Source organism: Wasmannia auropunctata, unplaced genomic scaffold (genome assembly GCF_000956235.1).
Source record: "Wasmannia auropunctata unplaced genomic scaffold, wasmannia.A_1.0 LD335214.1, whole genome shotgun sequence".
Lineage (NCBI taxonomy): Eukaryota > Metazoa > Arthropoda > Insecta > Hymenoptera > Formicidae > Wasmannia > Wasmannia auropunctata.
This window is the reverse complement of record NW_012027676.1, coordinates 414,093-440,171: the sequence shown is the minus strand read 5'-3', so window position 1 is coordinate 440,171 and position 26,079 is coordinate 414,093. Positions and strand designations below refer to the sequence as shown.

The 26,079-nt window shown below is 38.5% G+C and overlaps 1 protein-coding gene across 3 annotated transcripts in view; it reads right to left on the bottom strand.

Annotated features, from left to right (window-relative positions):
* The window catches only part of LOC105457500, a 41,451-nt gene that overhangs the window by 10,620 nt on the left and 4,752 nt on the right, over window positions 1–26,079 (bottom strand). For 2 of the 3 annotated variants that reach the window (XR_975405.1, XM_011702197.1), the window contains exon 2: window positions 2,032–2,161. Coding sequence is in view for 2 of the 3 variants with exons in the window: in XM_011702197.1 (XP_011700499.1) it covers window positions 2,032–2,161 (130 nt within the window). In the remaining variant the exon portion in view is untranslated. Of the gene's footprint in view, window positions 1–2,031; window positions 2,162–13,685; window positions 14,035–26,079 lie in introns of those variants that run through there. The other variant, XM_011702198.1, reaches the window with a different exon arrangement.

The window sequence follows — 26,079 nt, the reverse complement described above, 5'->3', positions numbered from 1 at the left end:
CTATGAATATTCAGCAGTAGAAAAACGAACGATTTGTTTGACTGATGTAAGCTTCCGATGTTATCCCGATAATCACTTTCCAAGCGCGGTAGTTTTGAGAATTATTGGAGCAGAAGATAAATTGAGAACGTTAATCATTTAATATCGCAATTCAGAGATTCATTTCAAAATTATATATTATCATTATCAATTAAAGAATCACAAATTTAATGTATGATACAAATAGAAAAGGTGTACAAATATTGTAAAACAGATAATAAATATATTCTCTTAGATTTCCTGTCGCATATAAAAACTAACTAGAATAGTTAGTTTTAATGTTCATGGCAAATTAAAAAGTGATTTGTATTGCTCGGGCTACCTACTCGGTAGGTACCGTCAGATACACGATGTATGACGCATTATTTATTGTACGTGAATTTGAACTTGACACTCATTTCAGTGCCGATTATTATGCGCATACTAACGCTCGAACAGGTTGCAAGAATCGCGTATCCTGCCCGTGCGAGCCATTTAAATAATGTAGTTCGATCAACCTAAGAAGTAACAGCGTCGGTATAATATTTTAATATCCTAGACAGTTTTATATATACATTAAATTCTCTTACGTTTATAATTGTAAAATTTACTACATTAAAATGGATCTCAAAATGGAATCCTATTCCTATAAGTAATGTTTCTTTAATTGTAAAACTCATTAATTTTATAAAAAATATTACGACATAATAATAATTGAATGAAATGCAATGGTTAACGTAATACGTTCAGAAATTTTATCATAATTCACGAAGTTCACGATACATATAAAAGTAAACGGTTTGCCTTTCCTTCCGTTGCGTGCACGTGCTCAAGTAAATCCCTAGTTAGCTTCGTTGTTCCGGTAAAAAGATCTATACTATCTACGATAGATTCTCCTCAGCATCAACAACAAGGCATTACCCACACGATTCGATTCAAGCTCGTTCCTCTCGATCGCAATCAGTCGTTTGATTATACGACAGCGCAGAGCTCAAAGAACATTCCTTTTATATCTTGGATCTTTACGGTTGAGCGGACATAAACCATCATAAAAACGATTGTTGTATTGTCAATCGTGCGCGGAGCGTTACGTAAATAGATGCGGTGAGCGGATAATGAGCTGCAGCTATAATTAATCTCCTCAAATATTTTCGTAGAGCCATAGATATATCTCGTCTACTGAATTTCTGAGCGGAAATTACTCTGAAATTGTTGTAAATTTTCTCAGTTTATTATAAAATTATACGCTTCCCCATCGCGCTAAGGTTCTCGCAGTAATACAGTGGAGGAACAATAATTATCGCGATTATACCCTGTTACATCTCTCAATAACGTCGTAAGCGCGCGCGAGACTTCGTTTCCGAGAAATCTATCACATCGAGGAAGAACTTTCGAACGATTGAAGAATTCCAGGCGAGCGAGGTGCATTAGAATGCCTACCATTATTTACGGACGGAACGAGGCCGTTTCTTCGCGGCGTATGCAAATAGAAGAAAACACAAGAACAAATTATCGTAATTGCACGATTCTCAGCTTCCTGATAAATGTGGAGGATATACAAGAACGAACACTTCCGAAGCGTACCGTAAATCTCAATGAGCACTTCGAGACATCTAATAACAGCGTATGAACAAAAAAAGGAAAGCGTAATTGTTTTCTAGTGAGCTGTCGGGCACGGTAATAATAATACCGACAAATCATCTTCGGATTATGCAAATTGAGGTAGCCGTACTTATAAAAGTGCAAGGGTCATTTCAGAAAATCTTATAAGCGATATCAGAAATTTATCGATTAATTTATCAAATAATTAATTCGCAATTTTATGATTTTACAACAACAAAATTAATTTTTGTAATATCAACGACGTGATACATACATATATATGGTTATCATTTTTTTAAATAAATATTATTGTACATCAGTTGTCTATTAAAGTTTCAAAGATGAAGAAGATGTCTGTCATTCTTTTAATAATACTATTACGTAATATTGATTGTTGTTAAAATAACTCACCCCTATTCGATCTCGGGTCCCTTAGTGCGGCCCTAAAGTCACCATAAGGACCAAATCCGGCGAAAAAATGCCTGAAATCCTGCGCCGAGACGCCCGCCAGGACGGCCATGACAAATACGACTAGAACAATCTGCAATAAAAAAATTAATAAATTTGTAATTCTCATTAAAAAGTGTTTTATGACGTTTGCGTCGAATTTTAAGAGCTTTCTTTATATCTTTAATAAATAACGATATGTTTCTCGATAAATTTGAGATCAGAGATCTTTTCTTTATACTAATTTCGTAAATGAAATAATAAATTTGTAATTACAATAGGAAAGTTTAATGTGGAAAGCAAATTAAGTTCGTGAAAAATCTCTCCACGAGGCAAACAAGACCATCCAATTTTAATTCCTACATTACGTAAGTTTGTGAAAATTGTTGTGTAAAAGAAGCGTAACGTAAGAGGAAAAGTAACCCTTAACTTAGATGCTCAATCTTATATTTTTTAAAACTGCATTACGAAATTATGTGGCAACCGCCTCTTGTGAATCGCGATACCGCGCTTAACTGAGAGAAAATCTTTCCCAATGAGCATTCACACGTCCAGCGTACTGCGGTGATTTACATAGATACGTACGAAAGATAGACGTGTTAAGGAGCCAAGGACGTTATTATTCGCTTGTTCCACATATAAACCGTCGGTTACTAATTATAACAAAGTAAGAATACTTTCGCGTGGCGTTTAATCACTTGGATTCTCACGGGGTAACAGCTGTTTGACGAAACTTGCTCCTCGTAATGCAACGAGCGATCGCGAGTCATCGCGAGAGTTGTTTCGACCGTTACGACTGTCCGAAAAATGGCCGTTATTATCGATAATTATCGGTGTATCCAGTACCGCGCGCCGATCTAGCCTGTCAGGTGCTAAATAATGGCGCTATCCGGCATAACGACGCTATAATAAGTATAGGCTTTAAATTATCGAGATAGGCTTTAAGAGCGCGCGAGAATGTCGGACGCACGACCAGTGCGTCCCCGCGGTTGAAAACTGCGCGCTGTAAAACCTCGGAATTATATCCCTTTGCCTATTTGACAGCTTGCGTGGTAACGCTCGATCTGTGAAGTTATATCGTCCGTGACGAAGGTGCGTGACAATTTTTACGGCTGATCGATCGCCGACCGCGTACAATTTCCACCGCAAGCAGCTGAAATTTACGACCCTACGACACACCTCTCGAAACAGTCGCTCTATGGGATATATTTACAAGTAAACGTGCCGATTAACGTTTTCATTCTGTCGGCCTGACACGCGCCCACAACCGGTCAGAACCCAGATTTTGACAAAAATTGCTGAATCCATCACAAAAAAAATTGTTTTTTTTTTATTTGAGTTTATCTGCTTTTGACTGATAACTTTGTTTGCGATCTTCGTTATCGGCGCTATTTCCCATCAATTCTAGACACTTAATGGCTGCATCGCGTGATCAATCACTAATCTATCGTGCTCCGCGATGTCGTAAGACAAACACTGTCACAATCAAATTAGCGAAGAGAGCCGCGAGGATTCCCGTCGGATTAGGATGACGTAAACCGCCCGTAAACCGTCACGCGCGCTCGCTTCGAAAATCCGTTATCGTCACCACGAATTTTATGTGGTTCTTACGCAAACGCGAGAAAGATGGAGCAACAGGGGGAGGAAGGAGGGGGGAGGGACGAATCGTCCGAGGTCCCAATTTCTTTCTCCCTCGAGATATCGTTTCCTTACGTAAAATCCCTGATGAAATCGTTTACAGCCGATTTACGGCCGATACCTCTCGACGGAGGAGGCATCAAAACGAGACGTCGAGGAGAAGATCGTCGAAGGACACCAATTCCTCAATCGCAATTACCGGAGCTGACTCCCGAGGTAATCGCTCAGATATAAAAGGTTACCTCGATTCGTCGGCACGATCGGGGCAACACGGGCAACACCGAGTTCGTTCGCCGCGGTTCGTTCCACGAATGATTTCCGTATCAAAGGCAAGGTGAGCCGCCGCCACGACCGCTTTCCGCCGTGCCTCTTTTCGCGTGGTTTTTCTTTCGCCGGTGCCAATGTCAAGGCGAGTTGACTAGTGGTTTGCCAGGTTTGCCTTTAAAATCGAGCACCGCGCCGTGCAGTTCGCCCGCAACGGAACGATCGAGCTAATCGTGTGGCGAAGGCAGAGATAATATATGTATCCGTTCTCGCAGACCCTAATGTTCGGACAGGAATCCCGGGACCGGCGATTTTTACAGTATAGCGGCCCGCCGTCGGATCGTCAGGATCGCGGGATTTCGATTACGACAGTATCTTTTTTACGACGGCGATTAATATGGCAGAGAGAAAATTAACGGCGGGACGTGCAACCAACGATTTAATATCTATTTTTTCTGCTATATAATGTATGTACGCGGATCGTTTCAACGCGCACGACATTTCGACATATAATTCCGGGCGGATTATTATCTTACGAGCGTAAATGCAATAAACACGTTGCCGCGAACGAAACGTATAATTGATGGATCGAAAGCCACGGTGCAATGATGTAACGAGACGAAAATTTATTCGACGAAATGCGGAATGACGATCGTATATCGCCGAGAACGAATGCACAGGTGCCGGGGAAAAGGCAGGCTGACGGCGTAGACTCGATCCGGTGGGACGCGCGCGGCAGATTTTGACACAGCACTTTTAATTAATAACGTCCATTAAAAGAGGGTAAACGCGCAGGCTGCTATTTACGATTTTCCTTACAGACGCACTTTCTTGTTTCTGATTCTTATCTGGCATGGTCGCGTGCCTCTAGCATAATTCACTTCTGTTAATTAGCCATCCAATGAACAACCATCGACCTCGTCAACGGTTGACCTACGAAACGGCTTCATATATCGAATTAAAAGCAATAATGAAAGAGTTTCACGATTTACGGACTTTGTTTGTCAAAGGCCAGCTCACGAATCTGTTTTCTCTAACCTTTATACGAAAGTGTAAATGGACTGAATGGACATTGTGTGACATTATAAAATTACATTCGCATTACTAACGCATTAATTTTTTCCTTTGAAGTACAGTCCAATTTTAGTGATTATATCTCTTTCTCGGAAATTTTTCGTGACAGCATTGTCACGCGATAATAAAATTAAACGCAAAGATCGAGGCACGAAACACACAGCGGAGAAGAACTCGGTCGCGCGAGAAATTATGAGCAATCTTCGGTTCAGCGCGTTCGCGTTGTAACACCGGGATGGGACGGACACAGTCCGATCTCCACTCACACAGCGTGAAGGCAAGGTGAAGGCGAGAAGCATTCTATCGCGGGATGCTTAACTCTTGAGATCTCCCGGCGGCGGCGGCGGCGAGACGACGGGGAAGACCTTCGGAATGAAAGATCAGGTCCGCGATTACGACACAAACGGTCAGTCGAGCGGAAATTTCGATGACAATGCGAATATCGAGGAGAGAGAGAGAGAGAGAGAGAGGACGCGGGCGCGAAGCGAAGGAAGTAATTTCGAGAGAGCCATCGCTCTCGCTGTTACTCGTCATCGAGTGTGTGTTGGCCGGCCGGCCGGTGGCATCGCCGCCTTCGTTTCTACGAGGTCGCCTACAAAGTGCGGCACACATGTGCGTAAGACCGTGACGCGAGATCACGCCGGCCAGATATCTCCGTCCGCGAACGTGCGGACGATCGCGAGCGCGGGAAAGGGAAGGGGGAGGGGAGGAGAAAAAGCCATCGACGTAACATGTGTCTGTGGAAAAGAAAAAAAAGACCGCGGCGGTATTTCGCGGCGCGACACGATTTCGCATGGCGATTTGTTTTACGGCCGCGAGGCGGTCGAACGACACGACCACAACCGCGCGTCGGAGGTCGTGTTTGTTATCCGCGGAAAGAAAAGAGAGAGAGAGAGAGAGAGAGAGAGAGAGAGAGAGAGAAGAAATAGACGACGACGACATGTCAGAGGAATGCGGGCGGTGCGGTTTCATTACGCGGGCGTTATTTCATCTCTCCTGTTTTGTCGCCGCGAACTCCGGCGACCCGTCGGACGATGAATATTCATCATCCGCGATATAATAACTCATAGCGCGCATCTCGACGCGTCGATATTTTATGGGATTAGAAACGGCTTTTCGAAGGATATTGGGACCGCCGCGAGTGTCACAGGCCGCGATATGTCGCGAGATTTTACTTCTGTCCGTGCTGCAAAAAAATTTAGAAAGTCTTCGTCAAAAGCATTGATTTCTGTAGGACATTGTGTTATTATTAATATTTAAGAGAAATTCTATAACCCTTTGAATAACAGCCGCAATGATTTATGTTGCTACTTGTATCACTAATATCGACGCTGGTCACGTTCGCGCCTATTTCCATGAATCAATGGCAGATAAATCCATCTGCAATTATTCCGACGTATCAGAATGGCGAGTTAATGATTCTATTAATTTATTTATACGAGATCGACATGTCAATTATTGAGTCGTATATTCGTGTTCGCTCCGCAGTAAAACTTAGAAAGAAAAAAATGTAACAAACCGGTATAATAAGCGTGACTTTAGCTATCGGTATTGCCCGCATTTCATTTATACACTTATGTATTGCATTGAGAACATAACGAGTTACTGTAAAGAGATTTGTTAATTTTTTCCTTGTTGACGCATCGAGGAAGAATCAAAAGATTCATTAAACAGATCTGAGATATGATAATATTAATATATTCTAATTTCTAAACTATTATTTCTAAATTAATATTTCTAAACACATTCATTATTTAATTAAATAATGAATGTGTTTAGAATAAGAAATTTAGAAATTATAATAACTAATAGTATATAATTAATTTAGATTAATTCGAATAACATTGGAATAAAAAAATTAACAAATGCAACTGAGCGTAAATATTATTACTTTCACTTAATATTTAGGCCTAGGACGGCTGTCGATTCATCTAAGCAGGCGCGAACTTTTTTGTTCATTTACTTTGTGAATGGAATGGATGATTTCTCGGGAATTATGTTTCTGAATCGATAGTAATGATTCTTATCGACCATCTGAGGAAAGGGGGAAGCTCTTTAAGCCGATCGTCTTATACGAATGCCTGGACAGAGTCGGATACTTTAGCACCGTCCATACGTTAAAGGCGCACTTCCGCGTTCGGCGCCGAGTGAAACCGTAGGTACCGCGTTTCGATCTGTTCCTGTGGGCGAACTTTTACACCATTAATATTAATCGGCGCAATTAGCTGGCTGTGTGTTCGGGAGAATGTATGTATACGTGCACAATAAGGAATCAAGCCGATGGGCAACAATTTAGAGTGCCCGCTGATCGTAAGATAGTTCGGTCTTTAATACGTTTGTCATTATAAAAGTCTCAAAGAGAAATCTGTTCCTCTGTTAATTAATCTTCATTTTTTATCGCTTATTGCATCAATTACTGTAACCAACCGACAAGTAATATTAATACACAATTGTATTATTATTCTTATTTAGCGTGTAAAGGCAATAATGAAAGAATGCAGCTTTATTAAAAATTTCAAAGTGCAGTACCTCAAGATTTATTTTTGACGTTGTATACGTATAGCGCGTATAGCCTGCAACAGCGATTCATGATTTTTTCATTAGAGGCAATCTAATTAACGCAAAGTTTTTTTCCTGGTAACGTAACTTGTGACTTCTAATAGTTACAAGCGCATTACAAATCCCAATATCGTTACCTTCCACTGGATAACTTGGAAAGGAGATTTCTACTAAATTCTCCGATATTATAAAACATCTTCCGCATTTGTAACTTCTGCATGCACGTAGACGAAATGTACTTGCACGTGACGTAAGAGGCCGCGATATGCGTACATTTTGTTTAAATTGCTTTTCTTGTTGTACGGTGTCCGCCTTTAATGACGCTCACTTTACGTTTTGATGGACGCGAGACATCACTTTCTGGATATGTTAGAAAAATCGAGTGAATCGTTCGTTTCTTTGTCTTCCGTCACGCAAGGTAAAATGTCGCAATTTAAGGCTCGTCTATGCTATCCCGAAATGGCGGCGTGGAAGGTGACGGATATCATTTTTTTTCTCTGCTTATAATTCTCGCTATTTTTACTTCCGAGGTAAAATGCGAAACGATTACATTCATTTAACGTGTAATTGGTTCGGTAATACGGTCCGAAAGCTATAATGGTAGGAAATTACAATATCTCATAATTCTACACCGGTTGCAATAAATTCGGATAACGTCGCAACACTTCGAGGAAATAAAATACGAAAATTCGACTCGAGAAGTTAAATTTAGCGAAGAGAAATTACATTTGATTTGAAGACCAAGCGACTACATGCTGCGATCTCATAATTTATTTAACGTAATTTTTTTTCATTCACAATGCAAGTACATATAATTATCCTTTATCTCGAAGCAATCTGAAAGTTAATAATAGTGTCAGTCCGCCGAATATTACACCGTTCGTGAGAAATCCGAGCGACGCCGACGGAATGCAATTCGCCGGGGCTAACCACGATTCGAATGTTAATGTCTAATGCGTAAATCATGCTATCCGAGAGTATTGCGGAGAAGTGCAACGGCGATTGCAACGTTATACAGACCGTTTAGTGTCTACGTATTTGGCTAAAGCGTCGTGATTAAATTCGTTACGCCGGACGATAAGTACGTCGGTCAACGTACGTCGTTTTCTGTGCCCGCATGAAATTTCCCTTTTAATACGATCATATGGTCGGCAGTTTCCTACCTCTCGCAAAAGCAAGACACACAACTGCGGTCGATATATTACACAGGAAGACAATTTACGGTCATACTTAAATGACTCGCGGACACTTAATCACGACGATCACGAGAGAGCTTAATGAGAAAGAGAAGGAAAGAAGAAAGTGTCCGGGGGAATTATGAAGATCTATTGTTTAACAAGAATGCGAGAATTCTCGGAACGGAGTTGGAAAATTATACGTCACGGGCGACGGACGCATCCCGGAGTGGTAACGCCTCTTTCACAGAGTGAACAGATGTTACTTTCCTCGCATCTCGCGCGAGCTGGGAGAGGCACGCTTTCTTGCAAAATTGATTTGCTGCATGTAATAAAACTATTTCATGGTAGCCACATCTGCGAATAAGGGTGATTCATAAAATACAACTTGAACAATTCTATGAAAAATGAATGGTGACAATTTTTTCTGATTCTACGAAAGTAATTATCACGTGTAAAATTAAGTGAAACGAACAACGTTGTTCCCTCGAAATCTCAGCTCCTTCCGCAATTTGAAAATCCTAGGAAAATTTCGTTCCAAATACGTAATTAAATGGATAGCCGACGGAATTTAATTAGGACTCGTTCCTTTGGCTGCACCTGAGACTGCACGCGGTAAGCGAGAGTTAGAAGAGCGCATCATTTTCACGGTATATCATGTAAAGCGCTACCAAAGTGAAAGTGCACGCACTAAATTCATTCTAGGACAAGCTCGTTCGCTTCTATACTGGTATTACGATCCCGCCCTTGGCGGTAAGCCAGCTATTACAAGAAAGAGGATCAAAGGTGTTGAAAAACGAGCATGCACGTAACTCATAACGTATTATACACGTGCGCAAACGCGAAATATTTCAAACGTATGATGTTAGATCAGCAAAATTTTACGAGTGAAATTTCAAGAAAAGAAAAACTTTGTCCTACATTTATGTCAAAATATGAATAATTACAGAATAATTACCCACAAACAAAATTCGTCCAAATAAACTCAAATAATTGAAAAAAAATATAATAAAGACTAAATGAAAGAGTAAATAAGCTAACTCAATTCAGAGGCGGAATTCAATATCAAATTCAATGTTAATTACTACTATTACGAGAAATATTAACTCGCAGTGTGTGCGAACAAGTAGTAGTTCTTTCTACTTTGTCAGAAATACATTACTAGTCTTTCTACTATTTCCTCTTCCTACTAGGAAGTGCTCTCCTTTCCCCTTCGTTAGACATATGTAACGGGAAATATATAAGCGAATATATCTAATGCATTGTGTTATCTATAATCATATTGGTTTTTAATGACGTTTTGTGAAAGGGGTAATACCAATTCAAGAAAGTGGAAAACATTAAAAGGATATTTTCGATCGTCACGGTTGGGCAGTTGCCAAAGTACTCAAATTACTGTACTACATTTCTCCGAAAAGAATTAAAAAAAAAAGAGATGTGCGTGTGATGATTTTAAAATAAAAGTACAATTTAAAGTAATAATAAAAATTATTTATAAAATTGTTGGTAGATTTATTTAATTTTATAAATTTTGATCAAACAATTAAAATGAACAAATTTTTATGAACTTAAAATATCTAAAAAATTAGCAAATTTCAAATGTTTAATTTTTCATTATCAATAATTATTGCTATTAACAAGGAAAAAAGTATAATTTTACAAAATTGAACAAGTGATGCACAGTTATGTCTGCAGTTATTAAATAGAGAAAGAATAAGATTTTATTTAAAACAGAGATAAGATAGAAAAAATTACGAAAAAAATGACAAAGAAATTAAGTCTTATAAAGTTCTAGTAATACTATAATAGATTTCTTAATTGTATTAATGATCGATTAATGTTTCTTGCAACAGAATGGTCTGCTCTACTTTTGGGTAAAAAGATATGCCGGTTTCTTTCAAAGAAAATTAATAAAAGAGAGCAGAAAATTACATACTTCGATCATGGTACGCCAAGATTGTACCATTTTTATTCCATAGACACACGTATACACACACACACACACACAAAGTCCAGTAACCACTTGTGAAACCGCGAAGGGAGTGACACAATTGTAGCTTTCTGCATGCCATTCGTTCGCTCTAAATCCGTTCTGACTACGCCTATAATAAACCTAAATCAACATAGGCGTATGTTTATCTATAGAGAACCATTTAAGTCTATATAAGTGGCTTAATTCTAATTTTAAATGCAACAAATAAAACATTTTATTCTTTATTATTCTTTAATTCCGCGTAAACTTTATTAAATTTTGAAAGTTAAAACTTGATTACGTATATAAAGCTAAAAATTTGAAAAATTTTTGAAGAATCGGGAAAAAGTAGTGCCCAAACAAATTAAAATTATACATTAAAAAAATTGCAAAAAAATTTGAAAATAAATAAAAGTTAAAATAAATATTATATCTGTATCTTTCATGGCAACTAATTTCTTTATTTTTGCACGAAAAATCTGATCCTTCGGCACTGCATTATAGTTTACGCTGTAATAATTAAAGGTCTCTCTTATCGATATAGATACAAAATGATACTGAAACTATTACTTGTTAATGTACCATTAACGTCCCACGATTTGACGTGTGAGCCATGGGATAAATCCAACTACTAGCTTACGAAATTACAGCCTATGGTGCACCGGAATTGTACCGCCGCAACGTTATGAAATCTTCACTAATAGTTTGCATAACCAGTCCAGATTATTAACACCACTTTCTCGCGATTTACATGGAAAAATAACGTTTGGAAAATATCGCTAATATTGCCGCGCATGACTTCAAGCGAACTGGACCCGACGCTAATCAGAGATGCTCAGTGTCCCCCGAGTTGTTTGTGCAGCACAGTTTATAAATTAGATCACGTTCCGCTGACTTAACTTAATTGCATAACTTGTCGTTTTTAATTCGTTCTTTATATTTTTTTATATTTACATAACGTGTGCTATATATTTTAATAACTACTTTAACTTTTTAGGCATGCTTTAAAAACCTGTACTTGATCAATAATAATAATATAGCATTGCTTAGACGATAATGGCACCTCTTACACTTTTCCCGACGATGTAATCTGATATATATAATACTTTTTTCTCCTTTTACAATATCATAATATGTGATGTAGTAGATTATATATATTTTCTATATAATTTCACGTACAAAAAATCTTGAAGAGAATATTGTATACAAAAAATCTTGAAGAGAGAATGTTGTAACGTATAGAAATAAGAATCTCTGACAGCAATCCCCTTTCATGTATCGTTTTGTGTAATCATCTCTACAATTTCGATACAAAACTTTAGCGAATCAAACAAAAAAAGAAATCGAGAGCAAAAAAATTTAAATTATGACAACGCAGACAATTTTAAAAATATTCGAGATTGAAATGTTTTGGCGAAAGTAATTTGAATTATTTCACTTAATACAGACTGTTAATAACGTTCTCATTCTGCATTAATATAGCGAGCGAGAAATGCAAATAATAATTCCATTAATTAGCATTTTATTTTAAAACAGATATATATTTCTCTGAATTAGGCTGAGAGAGATCACCGTTAGAGATATAGCCGTGAAAAGAGAGTCTTCCTGGGAACGCGACACTCCTCTTGTTATGTATTACGTAACATGTGAACGATTTAAAGCTCGCCGGGACACGCCGGTTCACCAACAAACGGATTGAACGGCCCGGGGCAAGGCCGCAGACCTGTCTCGCCACGGGCTAGAATCTCGTGAATGAACTGTTACACAGTGTTTGCGGATTTCATTCGATGCAGTCATTATCTCCGCGCGCATCTCTCTTCCCTGAAGAGAGTTAATCGATCTCCTCCGTTAATTTGCATATCTAACAGCTTGCAATTAAGCCGCGTGAATACAAGGTTGAAGGAGAACATTGTACGTACGAGAATGGGATGATAATTATCACAGAAAAAGTCGAATCGTAGGAGTAGTTTTTTTCTCCAAATAATTATTCGACGTCATCCATCGTAGCTAATTGAAATTACCTGTCTGCTAAAAATCTTTAAGCCTTGATCTACGAAAGTTTTCGAAATCTTTTTCGAAATCTGGAACAATTATGCCAAATGTATTTTAACAACGATTAAACCGCGACAGCGTATCGTACGCTCTAAAATTTTGTTCAATTAACGTGAAATCGAGGCGATTCCTTTGCTTCCGTATCTTTAATTGCAATCGGGAATTATTAAGCAGACGCGCCAGGAGCGCGAACTGATCGCGTGGATGAAGGAAAGCATACCTACTTTATTTTACGACCGAACGCAGGGTTCCGGAAACAAGAACGTAGAAAGTCGAAGTATAGTTGGAGATAAGTTTGCTTTTACGTCGAAACGATGTAAACAAGATTCTCATTCATTGTCCGCCTCCAACGCGATGCTACCTACGCGAGCGATGAATCTAAAACGAAGCCTGAATCTGATTCCTTAATGCCGATAAGGTGTTTAAGCGGTTTAAGTGGTTTAACCTAACACGGTCGTTATTTCATTTATTAAATTAATAATTATTAATTATTCTATAAGACAAAATGTCGTATCAAGAAAATGTAATAATCCACGGATTATTGGGTCCGGACAAATCAATAAATTATATACAACATTAACGACGAATTTAATAAAATAAACTTCCAAATTCCCTTATAAAGACGCGCGTGCTCGTATTCGAAAATCTTCGCATATCGGTGTCCTCACAAAAACGTTTAAGATTTCACTAGGATCTAGAGGCACGATCTCACTGGGTCTAGAACGAAACACTCTCGACCACTCGCGACTCCGCACGTATCGTCTCATGAAAATAGCGAGACCCTTGGGTGGACCGTCTCCAGTCTCTTCTACCGCCGTTCGTTCGCGCGCGATGTCCGCTCGTATCGCGAAGCGGTACGGTATTCACAGGCACGTCGTACTTACGATCCTCATCTCTCTTTCTCTGCAGGATCTCCCCCGAAACTGCGGCGAGTCGGAACGAGCGCGTTCTCCGCGTTTCCCCGTGAGCCGTGCACAGGTCGGCCGCCAACTGCAGTTGCACTCTCGTTAAGCGGCGAGTCTAGGAGTACCGGTGGTGTGCCACCTGCCACGCGGGGGTACGTTCTCGGAGAGTCGCGGACTCGCGGATGGTAGGGGGGGGGCTCCGGAAGAAACGCCTACTACGGATCGTCCAGAGTAGCGGAGTAGGTTTCCCTCCGTGGTGATGGCGGCTTCCTAGGTGTCGGAGGCTCTCACAAGCTGGCTGCCCGTCTTGGCAGTAGAGGACCGTTTGACTCCCGGTGGGGGCCGATCCTGGGACTTATATATGTCGACGTTGGAGGCCATCCGCGTGTGCCTCCCTGTTTCCCCCCCTCGTGCGCCCCCGCCCGAATCATTACCCTCCCGAGGGGCGCGTGCGATGGTCAAGGTGACCTTCGCTCCACCGCGCCGGGGGATACCGCGGTCAGGAAGTCGCGCGAGAGCAGCTTCGCGAGAAAGGCGAGCGCAGCCGTCTCTCTCGCGGATCGCCAGACGATCGATTCGACATTTTATTTTTCATTTAGATGCCGTGAGTCACGATGAGGAAGCAGGAAGGATGTCTTCGAGTAGCAACGAAAGTATATTCCTATGTATAAATCCATGAAGTATATCTCTCGAAATTGAATAGCTAAGAACTCCTTACGTAACGATGATTTTAACGCTGACAAGTACGCAACGCGAACAAAAAATACAGTAACTTTATTATGAAATTCAGATTACATATAGTGATGAGTTCAAAACAAAAATTATTTTGAATGTGTAATAAAACTTTTAAATCATTCCAAATATTATTCAAAAGCAAACAATTTCTTAAAATCTTAGAACTCTTTTGAATATATGTATTTCGAAAGTTTTAAATTACTGAATATTAAAAACTTTAAAAAGATTTTAGATGTTTCAAAAATATGTAAATATGTAAAGTATGTAAAAGAAATATATACATATACATATATATTTCTTTTATATATTATTAAATAGTTTATGTTACCATTTTAATCCATCTGTCATTGTGTACATGGCATAAATAAAAATTATATTTTTAAACGTTTTATATGTATATTCGATTCTAAAGAAAGATTCTTCAAAACTTTTAAATATTTTCAACTTTAAAGCAACTCGGGTCTTTATATAATTGGATTGTTTAAAAATTTTGAAAAGAATAATTCGAACATCCACGAGATTGCTCGTAAGAAAAAGAGAAAGAGGAAGGAAGAGAATCGCTATTGTGAAAAAAAAAAACGAAGGAGGAAATAAGAATGCAAATTATGATTAATCTCAGTTGAGTCACAACGCTATTTTTTTTTCTCTTTGCGACAAAGAACTTTTCTTTCGCCGCTCAATCATCAGAGACGGCAAATTATCAGGCGTAATCTTCTATGGCAAAATAATGCATGGGAGAGTGCTTAATGTATGTTCCAGACGTTAACGTCTCAATGCCTATCGCATCATGCTCTCGATCGGAATCCGGATCTGTGTTCCGTGAGTGCGGCATTATGACGTCAACCGGTGTTGCAGAACGCGTTGTCTTGCCATGCAAATATCTTATCTCGCACCACTGAACGCCCTCTCTTTAAAGCGATCGATTATACAGGCACGTGTCTAACGACGAAATTCCAAAATCGTTATTCCTATCGAAACGTGACATTCTTTTAATCATTCGTACGTCAGATTAATCATGTGCGTAATTCCCGGCTGAATTATGCCAGATACGATTGAGCTCAAATTATTCGCCGGATCTTAAGAGATCCGCCGAGATGTGACAGTCGCGGTCGTATGATTGCTCGTTAGCATTTACAGCGCGTTGATTAATCACATAATCATTATTGTAATACCGTATTTAATTCCCGTATTTAATCGACCGCTCACGAAGATACGGTAATATACTATTCTCTCAAGATACCTCGTAACTTCCGATGTAAAAAAAATTTCCTCTGTATGACATCCGCGCGCATACAATAATTGCAGTAATAGGCTGCACATCCGCGAACGTATTATTAGAAAAATTAATTATCTTATCTTTTTACGTAATCCCGCGAATGTCTTGCCTTGAAAAAAAAATGGCATCTTCTATTGACATACTTCTGATAACAATAACGACAGGGATAACGCGAGGATCGTATGATTCCGTATTATTTTACTACTAAATTTTGAAAAAGGGAATCCTAGCTGAATTTCTGCGCCTCTTCTTGAAAGATGCCTTTATTTCTTGAAATAAATATTTGTAAAAAAGAGAGTGGATACACCATGTTGGCGAGAGTGCTGTGATAATTACAGAGATTCGAATGAGACAACATATACCATACGCGAGAGACAGCATATGATTTACTTTGTCGGGCAATCAACGTCAAAATGGGACTGCGATTTAATTACCGCCGTTACAAACGCTAACTGTATCTGACCCATTTATCATAGTCGCGCTGCCGCAATCGTTTCGGACAATTCTCCCCGCGTTCGTGCAATGACATCTTCTATTGACATATTTCTGATAACAATAACGACGGCGATAACGCGAGGATCGTATGATTCCGTATTATTTTACTACTAAATTTTGAAAAAGGGAATCCTAGCTGAATTTCTGTGCCTCTTCTTGAAAGATGCCTTTATTTCTTGAAACTATTCGTAAAAAAGAGAGTGAATACAGCATGTTGGCGAGAGTGCTGTGATAATTAGAGATTCGAACGAGACAACATATACCATACGCGAGAAACAGCATACAATTTACTTTACCGAGCAATCAACGTCAAAATGGGCCTGCGATTTAATTACCGCCGTTACAAACGCTAACTGTATCTGACCCATTTATCATAGTCGCGCTGCGGCAATCGTTCCGGGCAATTCTCCCCGCGTTCGTGCAATCCGTGCCTCGCGTTGAGAAAGCGCGCCCGTGCCACAATACAGCATCAACGTGGCACCCGTCGCGTGACCGGCCGCCACCGCCGCCGCCGCGGTTTCTTGACCTTCGTTAAAAATGGAATTCCTCACCTTAACCCGTTAATTAGCGTGCCACCAATTAGCCGCGGCATCACGCGCAAGGAGAGACGCCGAGCGGAATGCCTTCCGATATCCGGCCGTAATACGTCCGGGCAGCATTGCGAGCCGTGAGGAAAGGTTCGGAGAGGACCTTGCTGCGACTGGCTGCACGCGCGGTGACCTCAGTCTCCTAAATTCGGTTTAATTAACGAGGTCGCTCGCCCGAGAGATATTTCGCTCTCGAGCGTGTCGGCACGCGCTTCTCGCCGCTACGTTTCCTCTCCTCTCTTTCTCTCCTCGCCTTCCACTCCTTCTCGCAAACGCGACTGTGGCGAATCCCTGCAGGGAACTTCGAGGGAAGATTTACGGCGCCGATCCATCGCGCCGATTAATTCGCTCGCGATTATTAAAATTTATCGACCGCTCTCATACGCTCTCCACGTTAGTTTAATCAAGGCTCGTAAAGATAAGGATACCCCTCAAAATTTCGATGTATCATAGATGTATGTATAATAATATAATCCTTTTATTGAAGCAGATACAATTCATACAATTCCGTAATTGCTGTAATAAAATTTATTATTGTGTATGTACCTCGACATTCTGACTCGCAACGGTCTCATCTTCGCGAACGTTGATTATAATTAACGAGCTGCATTCTAATATTCTTTATGATAATATTTCGCAATTCCGCGAAAACAGATGGCAAGAACGTCCCATTATACAAACAATAATGCGTTTTATTAGCATTTGTAATTAAATGTTGCGGCGAACGGTTGAACTTGAGAAGGATGGTCTACGTCTTATGTAATTAAAAAAAATATTGCGAAAGAAGAGAGAGAGAGAGAGAGAGAGAGAGAATTATTTTTAAAGCAAACGATATTTTTTATATTAACGATAAAATATGTTCACTTCGTTTTAAGCTGACCTTCGATACATTTTCGAAACCGCGATTTCGATCTTCCTGACGGTCGACCAAGCGAATTAAATCGGGCCGAAGGGAAAATCCTGATTAAATCGATCGAGGACGTGCCAATTACCGTGAACGAAGTGAAGTATTGTCGTAAAATTGTATAATCAATTACGGGAACGGTAATGATACTTATGAAAGTATAACAAGGCCATTAGTCATTGAACGGAATATATATAGTTGGAAGAAGCGATAAGAAAAAAAAAAAGCAAAATACGATGTTTGTGCGGGATGCCGCCTTGTGGAGGATGCTACGGCATTGAACGGCCCATTAATTTGTTTAACATCGTCTAACGAGGCTGACAAACAAAGCTTGTCCCGTGGAAGCTGCGATTAGCATTCGTTGACTTTGGCGTCTGAAATAGTTTTCAGGATAATAATTTTTTTTTTCTTTCTTGCTAATTCTTTTCAGTCGCGAATGCATGAATAACCCTGACGCGCATCTGATGCAACGCGAACGAATGCGAACGAAGAAAATCAGGGATATCATCTACGCGATCTTACTTGTAGATTGATTGATCATGCTTGACTCTGTTTTATGATACAATACACGGAAGCAGAAACCGTCATCGGCAGTTTAACATTGTTGAAAAAAAAAAGGTTGACAGTTGGTGATTACCATGAGAATTATCCCTTGCGTTGCGGCGTTCGTTATTACCAAAGTAATTTATACATCGCATTATTTTACCATATCATTTTATCCCGCGCACGTTAAAATTTGTTTGCATATACATTACTTTAGTAATCAAAACGTGATTTAAACTTCTATTAAATTATCAATGATTTTACAGTTAACTAGAAATAAAATATTAATACTCATATCCTATACACGCTGTTAAAAATCGATTTAAGTTACAACGATATAAGTGTAATGTTACTGTTTCAAGCTTGATAAGACTTCAACTCTCGTTTCCAGTTCAGTTACGTTTATAACTAATATAATCACGCCTTCGTTAATCTTTAAAAATCAAGGATACAAGACTACTCTATATTCATCAAAGAATATACATATCCTTGTTATCGCTTTCCCGATCGTCCCATGGACGGTAAACATCTAACATTTTGTCCTCCTTACGATATTTTTGCGCAGTTTTGCGCCGTGTCAAGCCGCATACCACTCATATTATCACGATTATGCATAAATATGCGCGCATAGTATATAAATTACTGTTACATTATTAATGTAATTGCAGAAATGCAAACTTCGAGTAGCAATCAAACGATGACTCAAAACATTCCGAGGCGATAAGCGCGCGCCATTTGCGAAAATTCAATTCAATCCCTAAGGGCACAACGAGCACGCGGAGAGGATCCGTTCCGAGGAGCAAGCCTAACGAGCTCGTACATCGAAGGTAACGGCTCGACCTCATGAAAGGTGCATTCGTACCGCTAATTACCCGCCTTCGGTGCGCACTGCACCGTCTTACAAATAACAAACTGGCAATTCACTGGACGCGTCACGCGCGTCGGACGTCCATGAACTAATTTCGTTTTCAAACGGAAACACAAAGGATGTCCATTTCCGGCCGCGATGGTAACAGAAATGTAAAAATTATATCCGCGATAATCGCCTAATTTCTGAAAGTAGAGCAATTGTGAAGAAATGGCGGTCACCCTTGAAATGTAAGGTCGTTTATGAAAGTCCGCTTGTCAAAATCAAATATTTTATACGGTGTATCGAAAGATCAAATAATTGAAAAGTTCAAAATGGTTATTTTAATCGCAACCTGTATTGTACTGAAATAATGAAATAACTTGTTTTACGACAGTGATCGATTTAAATTTGATAATTCTTTATAAGCAAATAATTTAATATGCACAAAGATGATCCTATATACCTACAATACAAATATTATATATGCAAATTCGGAATTGCATTATGTTATTGAAATATAATTGAGGCAGAGTTATGTCCTGCGAAATTATTAAATGTTAAATTATAATAAATTTAACAAAATAAAGTCTCAAAACAAAATCTCGCATTTCGCGAGATCGAATAGTATTTCGAGATTTCTTTCCTTCATTAGTTCCGGCTAGCGGGTGAACGTTCCTACAAATCACTCTGCAATTCCGGCGTATCAAGGACTGCGAGTGCGTGTCCGGTTCACGGTCGATAGCATTTCAATCGTCTCTAAGTGTCGTCTTGAGATCTTGAGATTCACTTTAAGTAATTATCAAATTAATATAATATTTTCTCAAAATAGAAGAAGATATTCTCGGATATTCTTGTGTTAATTAAATTAAAAGCTCGACTGATAGTAATGATTGCAGAAATGCTGTTTCATTATACTAAATAATTCCATATTATTAGTAAATATAATTTGAGCGACATTATCTTCATTGTGCTTTTAATTAAGATATCAGTTAGCACGCGCTGAAATTGTGTAATCTCTAATTATCTACGACCTGTGACGCGTACAATTTTACACGCGAAACCATGCTTCTGAAGCAAGGCCGCTGTTCCTGTCAATCAAATCCAATTTTCGCTTCGTTATTCGCACATAGCGTGAAACGAGAAAACGTCTCGAGTTCCGGTAAAGATCACGCGAAACTTATTGGAAAACGATTCTACCGACACGTGCCACGTTACGATCAGAGATTCGTATCTTGGCATTAGGAGAATTAATGATCACGATCATTCAAATCGATCGAACAAGTGTCTGCACCTCGTAAATAGAAAGGAGGAAGTATCATGCAGATACAAATTATTCAAATCATTCACGTACGCGTTGCAATTACACTTGGAATTATTTTGATTAACATTGCAGATTTTATGCTTCTTGATAATTGGCGTTACATGTGTCACACATTCATCGCGAGGCCTTTAGAAATATTAAACAAGGGCGAATCGCCTGCCGGGAAATTTAATTAATCTCGAAAGAAATAACTTGGGAGACAAAAAATGTGGAATGCAATATTTAGTTAAAGAGAAGAAAAAAATTTGACGGAATTAACAATGGCTTGATATATAGATCAAAGGTTCAGCGTTTCCCATCAGTCTTGCTCGCGTTTACACAATCTTTTGAAATATTCGATTGTTAGAGAATTACTGCGACCGATCTGAAATCGAACCGAACGGTACCTGCAGCAAGAAACACGTAAACGGGTCTGCGTGTCGTAACTACGTCTACGGCTTACAAGCAGACTGGCAAAATTAGGCCACCTCTCGTGTGCATTAAGCGTTCTCATTTTCTGCTATTTTGTACGGGTAAATACGGGTCTAAGCGGGTGTTACTAGATAACTTCCTATATTAATCGCAATAAACCCCTCCAAGAAAACAACTATAATAACGCGACTATAATAACGAATAATTGCTTCTTGCCCCAGTATTGCATAACGAGTTTACGTTTCTCTGATTTCAAAATTATACTCTAGATCATAGTCCCTAATGACAAATTCATCAATACTATCTCATTAATGCGTATAAAAAATTGTATGATTAAATTAGAAGTAAAATTTAATTTTTTTAAATTAAATTATTTCTTATTTAAGCAAATAATTTAGTTAAATCAAATAATTTTTGTGTGCTTAAGATTAACCAATTTTCAATTATCTTGAAATTTAAACGCTTAAAAGTTTTTAATTTAATTGTATTATTGTAATAAATATAAAATGACATCCGTGAAAATCACTGGTAATTTATCATTACTGTATTATCAATTAGCTATATTTACAATTGCGCTGATTGGTAGAAATTAATTTTCATTTGGCCGCGTTAGCAATTTGTTTCCAACACCGTTATTTTTCAACGCGACTTATCGCATATGCAGAATTTATTGAGAAACTCATAAATCTCCCAGAAAAGCAGTTCTGGTGACGTTACGCTTGAACAGAGACGTCCACTATGTCAATTAATAGATTCTTAGCGTTCCGTTACTGATGTAATTGACACATCCGTCAAAGATTGAGACATTTATGTACGTGCGTAACACAAGCAAGCCAAAAAAGTGATCTCAGATTTCCATTAGATTTGAAAATTGATTGATTGATTGAGGATCGAAATATTATCGTTTCGATAAATTTTGACAATTCAAGGGAATCAAGAAATAATTCCTATTATATCTCATAAATTTTCTATTATAAAACTATAACATACGCACGTGTACGTACGTGCATGTATTATAGTTGTGCAACGTAAAGGCGATTTCAAGTACGAGTTAAACTGACTGAGATTCCGTTCTTTCATACGTACGCACGTACGTATTTCGATTGAAACGGTTCGATTGAGTAAGCCGATTCGTGCCAAGCGCGATCCGCTGAAATTTGCGTAACAGCAAAATTCCTTTAGATCGCTAACGATATGTGACCGGGCGATTGCGACAACGACATACCTACTGATGGCGCATGTCGCGTATTAAACATTGCTAATTATAGCTTATGCTGGCGCTGAATCGTATGCGACAGTTTACTTTAGTACGAATAAAATGAGAAGTCAGGACTTCCATATCTCGCAGGAATTGAACTTACCAGGAGATGCGAAAAATCGAGAAATGAAAATAATCTTCTGTTCAGAGATAAGGTAGAATTCTTGTTTAGTTACAACATTACCTTTTAATGCTGTTACCTTTTACATGATATAATACCTTCCATTTTTCTAAAGCAATTTAAAGTTAGTAAAATAAATTTTGGGTTTGTAATTTTACAACGTTGTGTGGATCTAATAAAAAAATAATTATATGATTTGTACATATTACAATTAACATGTTACATATCTTCAGTTCCTGCCTGTGAGTATCGTTTGATGGTTATTTCTTACCATCATACGGTAGACTGAGAAGCTAGCAGTACAGTGCACCTTTCCCTATCTTGCACCTGCTTGCACCTTACAAGTTTCATCGTCGATGGCGACACTTTAAAATTCATATTTTAGTCAGTATTTTAATTATTCTTTATTTTCGATATAGTTACATATTTAATAAATTTTTTATTTTATAGCAGAGAATTTTTTTTTACGGATATATAATCCGTGTCTTTAATTATGAAAAATTTTACTTTAAAAAAACATATCAAAAAATTGAAAGATAATTAATGTAATTAAAATACAATATTCAAAGAAAGTGTTGATTATCAATTATAAAATATATTTTTCCCTAGAAAATATTTATTCGTATATATCATTGAAGTATATTTGAAGATGACAAGATATCGATTAGAAACAATCTTTCACTACGTCATTCATCTCTAGGAAATAATTCCTCTTTTACCTGCGGCATCATCGCGAACCAGGCAATTATTATAATATGACGTTTTCAATGACTCACGAAATCGCGACAGTTTCTGCCGTCGCAGAACGAATTTACTGTGCGGTAATCATCACTGCTACTTCCGCTGTTTCATATCGATGACGCGCCCGAAAGTCATTACTGAATTCTCTGAGGCGTAAATTTTTACAGACTTATTTATTGAATAGAGACCACTGCAGAGAGGCATCTCTCAAGTACAAAAAAATATCGTCTTTTTTAATAACATTGCCATGAAACTTACTGTGTATTATAGCGACTTTTCTGTTTTTCTGGTTTATTAATAAAATAAATAGATCGGAGAAAGCTTTTAATTTTTTAAACGAAGTCAATAAAATCTTCTAGTAATAAAATCTGTTTTTAAGATCGGACATTGCATCGCAATTGACTATGCAACGAGCGTTGTAGAATGTCTCGCGGTTTATTGCGGAATTGCGATAGACGGTTGAAGAAAATCTCGACAACATTGCGCCGCGTTCTATTGATTTACGTAATTAAACGTGCGTACAATTAATCGTCGATCTCAGTACCGATAATGATATTTTGAGATAATATAATCTGTGTGCATAATAATGCATTTTATGCCATCGCATTCATCGAGCGCCTTCCTGTCTTTCAGAGATAAAATTAATTGCCGCATAGGATGGAATTTTGCGATCTCACGATGTCATTTTACATACAAAAGAATTAGCCGCATTTTAAAAGAAAGAAAGCGTAAACTCGGTCAATGTCGCGCAAAAAATTTTATTCTTGGGAATACTTTATTCGCGTGTTTATTCTAATAATAAATATCGTATCACGATTGCATTTATTAATTTCAAACTGAATGTATTAAATATCAAATATTACCACAATTATATATATATATATATATATATATATATATATATATATATATCACGTTAAGTTTAAAAGCGCATCATAATAACATCAATTTTTCGTCGTCATAAATAATCTTGGCTGTTTGTCGCACTTTGCATTGACTGACACTGTCAGTTAATCTTCCTCGCCATAATTAATGGTAATTTGACCAGCAGACATCACACATACGAATTCTGTGTCTTGTACTGATCTTGACCTCCATAAGACTGCCCAATTACCTAACAGTATGTGTTTTACTTAAACCGGAATTGTCCATTTTTTGAGTTAATCTGCATTTTTATATGTATAAATTTATATACATATTATTTAGTTTTATATTATTTAGATACAAAGATATTAACTGTTTCTTTATATATTTATCTCTTTAATATATCTGTGTTTTTGCAATTTAATCCACTATTTTATATATTTTAATCTACACCAATTTGCATTATCGGAACGATTTGACACTTTGTGTCGATCGTAATTATCATCTGTTACCTTGAATTTATACAAGAATATTCTAGACGATAAAACTGCTCGTGTTAATTTGTTATGAACAAGGAAAAAGTTAATTAATACTCATTACTATGTGTAATGTATGAGTATATTTTCAAACGTTCAAGCGAAAAAAAAATTATTTAAATATGAATTCCTTCTACGACACGTACCTACTTCAGGAAAGATTCTTGAGACACGTGTATTTATGGAATAAACAGCACGTGCTAGATTGAGACAAACTTATACTTGCTGCGTTGCTAAAGAATATACATGCGGAAATTAAATTAATGTAGGAAAATACGTACGTGCTGAGATTTATGCCAGACAGACAGTAGAGGTATTGCGGCCGGTATTAAAACTAACGTCAAATGACGGAATTTACGACAGGCGCACTGCATTAAAATTCACCAAGAAGATCGCAATAAAGAACGTTACGAACTGCCCTATGCAAATTTCAATGATCCTACGATATTGCGCAATCGACATGTGTGTGTCTCTCGTTGAAGATTTTTTTTTTTACCTTTTCTGTATGGTCCCGCCCGTGTGATTCGCCGCATCGAGTCACACGGCACACATATCGCGGTACGTGTGTGGAAAAAAGAAGGTTGGGGCTCTTGCTCAATCGACGTGATTCAGAGAGTATACGCAGGGTCGTGAGTACCGGGCGACAAGCAACACAATCTCCGTTAATGACTACGTAATAACGCGAGAAGACCGTCTTAATCGCGGGGCTAAATAGCGGCGCACGAAAAGTTTCGTGTGCGATTGGGAAGGCGATTGCGCATTTCGTCGAATTAGAATGGAAAAATCGCATTCAACGTACCTATATATACGAAGAGACATCGCGGTGAGCTTCGGCAATCGCGTTTCTACGGTTGCGGACGGCGAGGTTTCTAATTACGAGCTTCTTCTTTCGATTAAGAAGAAGAAAAAAGTATGTTTTTTAAATCCATGCTTAACGTCGTGTGTCTCGTAATTACACGGTAATTATACACGGTGTTACAGATTGCCCATGGCTGCCGCAGCTCGCACGCGAAATCAAGAGCGCGAGTGAGACCCGAGAGCGGAGAGAGAGAAAGAGATTCGCGACCAGGATCCGCGCGCCGAGAAATATCATACTCCCTCTTCCCCTTCATTTGCATTCTAAATGGGGCGAGATAAAAATGGCACGCACACAAAATTGCCCCTTTTACGATGTCTTATACTTCAACGACTGCAGTTAAGCTGCGTCGGCGAACGAAGGCTTTGTCGGCAAACGTTTAGCGGTAACGTGGCGCGCGTACGCGATTATCCGCGCCTCGTTTCGTCGATTTATTTAACGTAAGACACTTTATGTAATGTGCTACCTGCGTTACGTATTTCCGCTTTATTTACCTCTCGGTCACAGATCACCTTGAAGTCCGACCGGCAATCAGGCCAGTTTCTTGCTGCCGCTCGCGATCGAGTTCATGAAATCAATTTTACCGCATCACGGAGATTTGTTTCTCCGCCTGGCTTGCTCGTTAAGCTGGACAATCTGTCTTTTCGTCAGAAATTATGATAAAATTCCGATTACTAACTTTATGTACCGTGTAACGCAAGAAACATTTAGAAATTGGAATATATATATATTTTATATATATATATATATATATATATAACGTACATTAAAAAGAACACATACAAAATTGTAAGTAAAATTCTATCGTGAAATCTAAACGTAAATTGTAGATTGTCTAAAGTGAGCCGCGTTATCTCTTTGCATTTTCGCGTCAG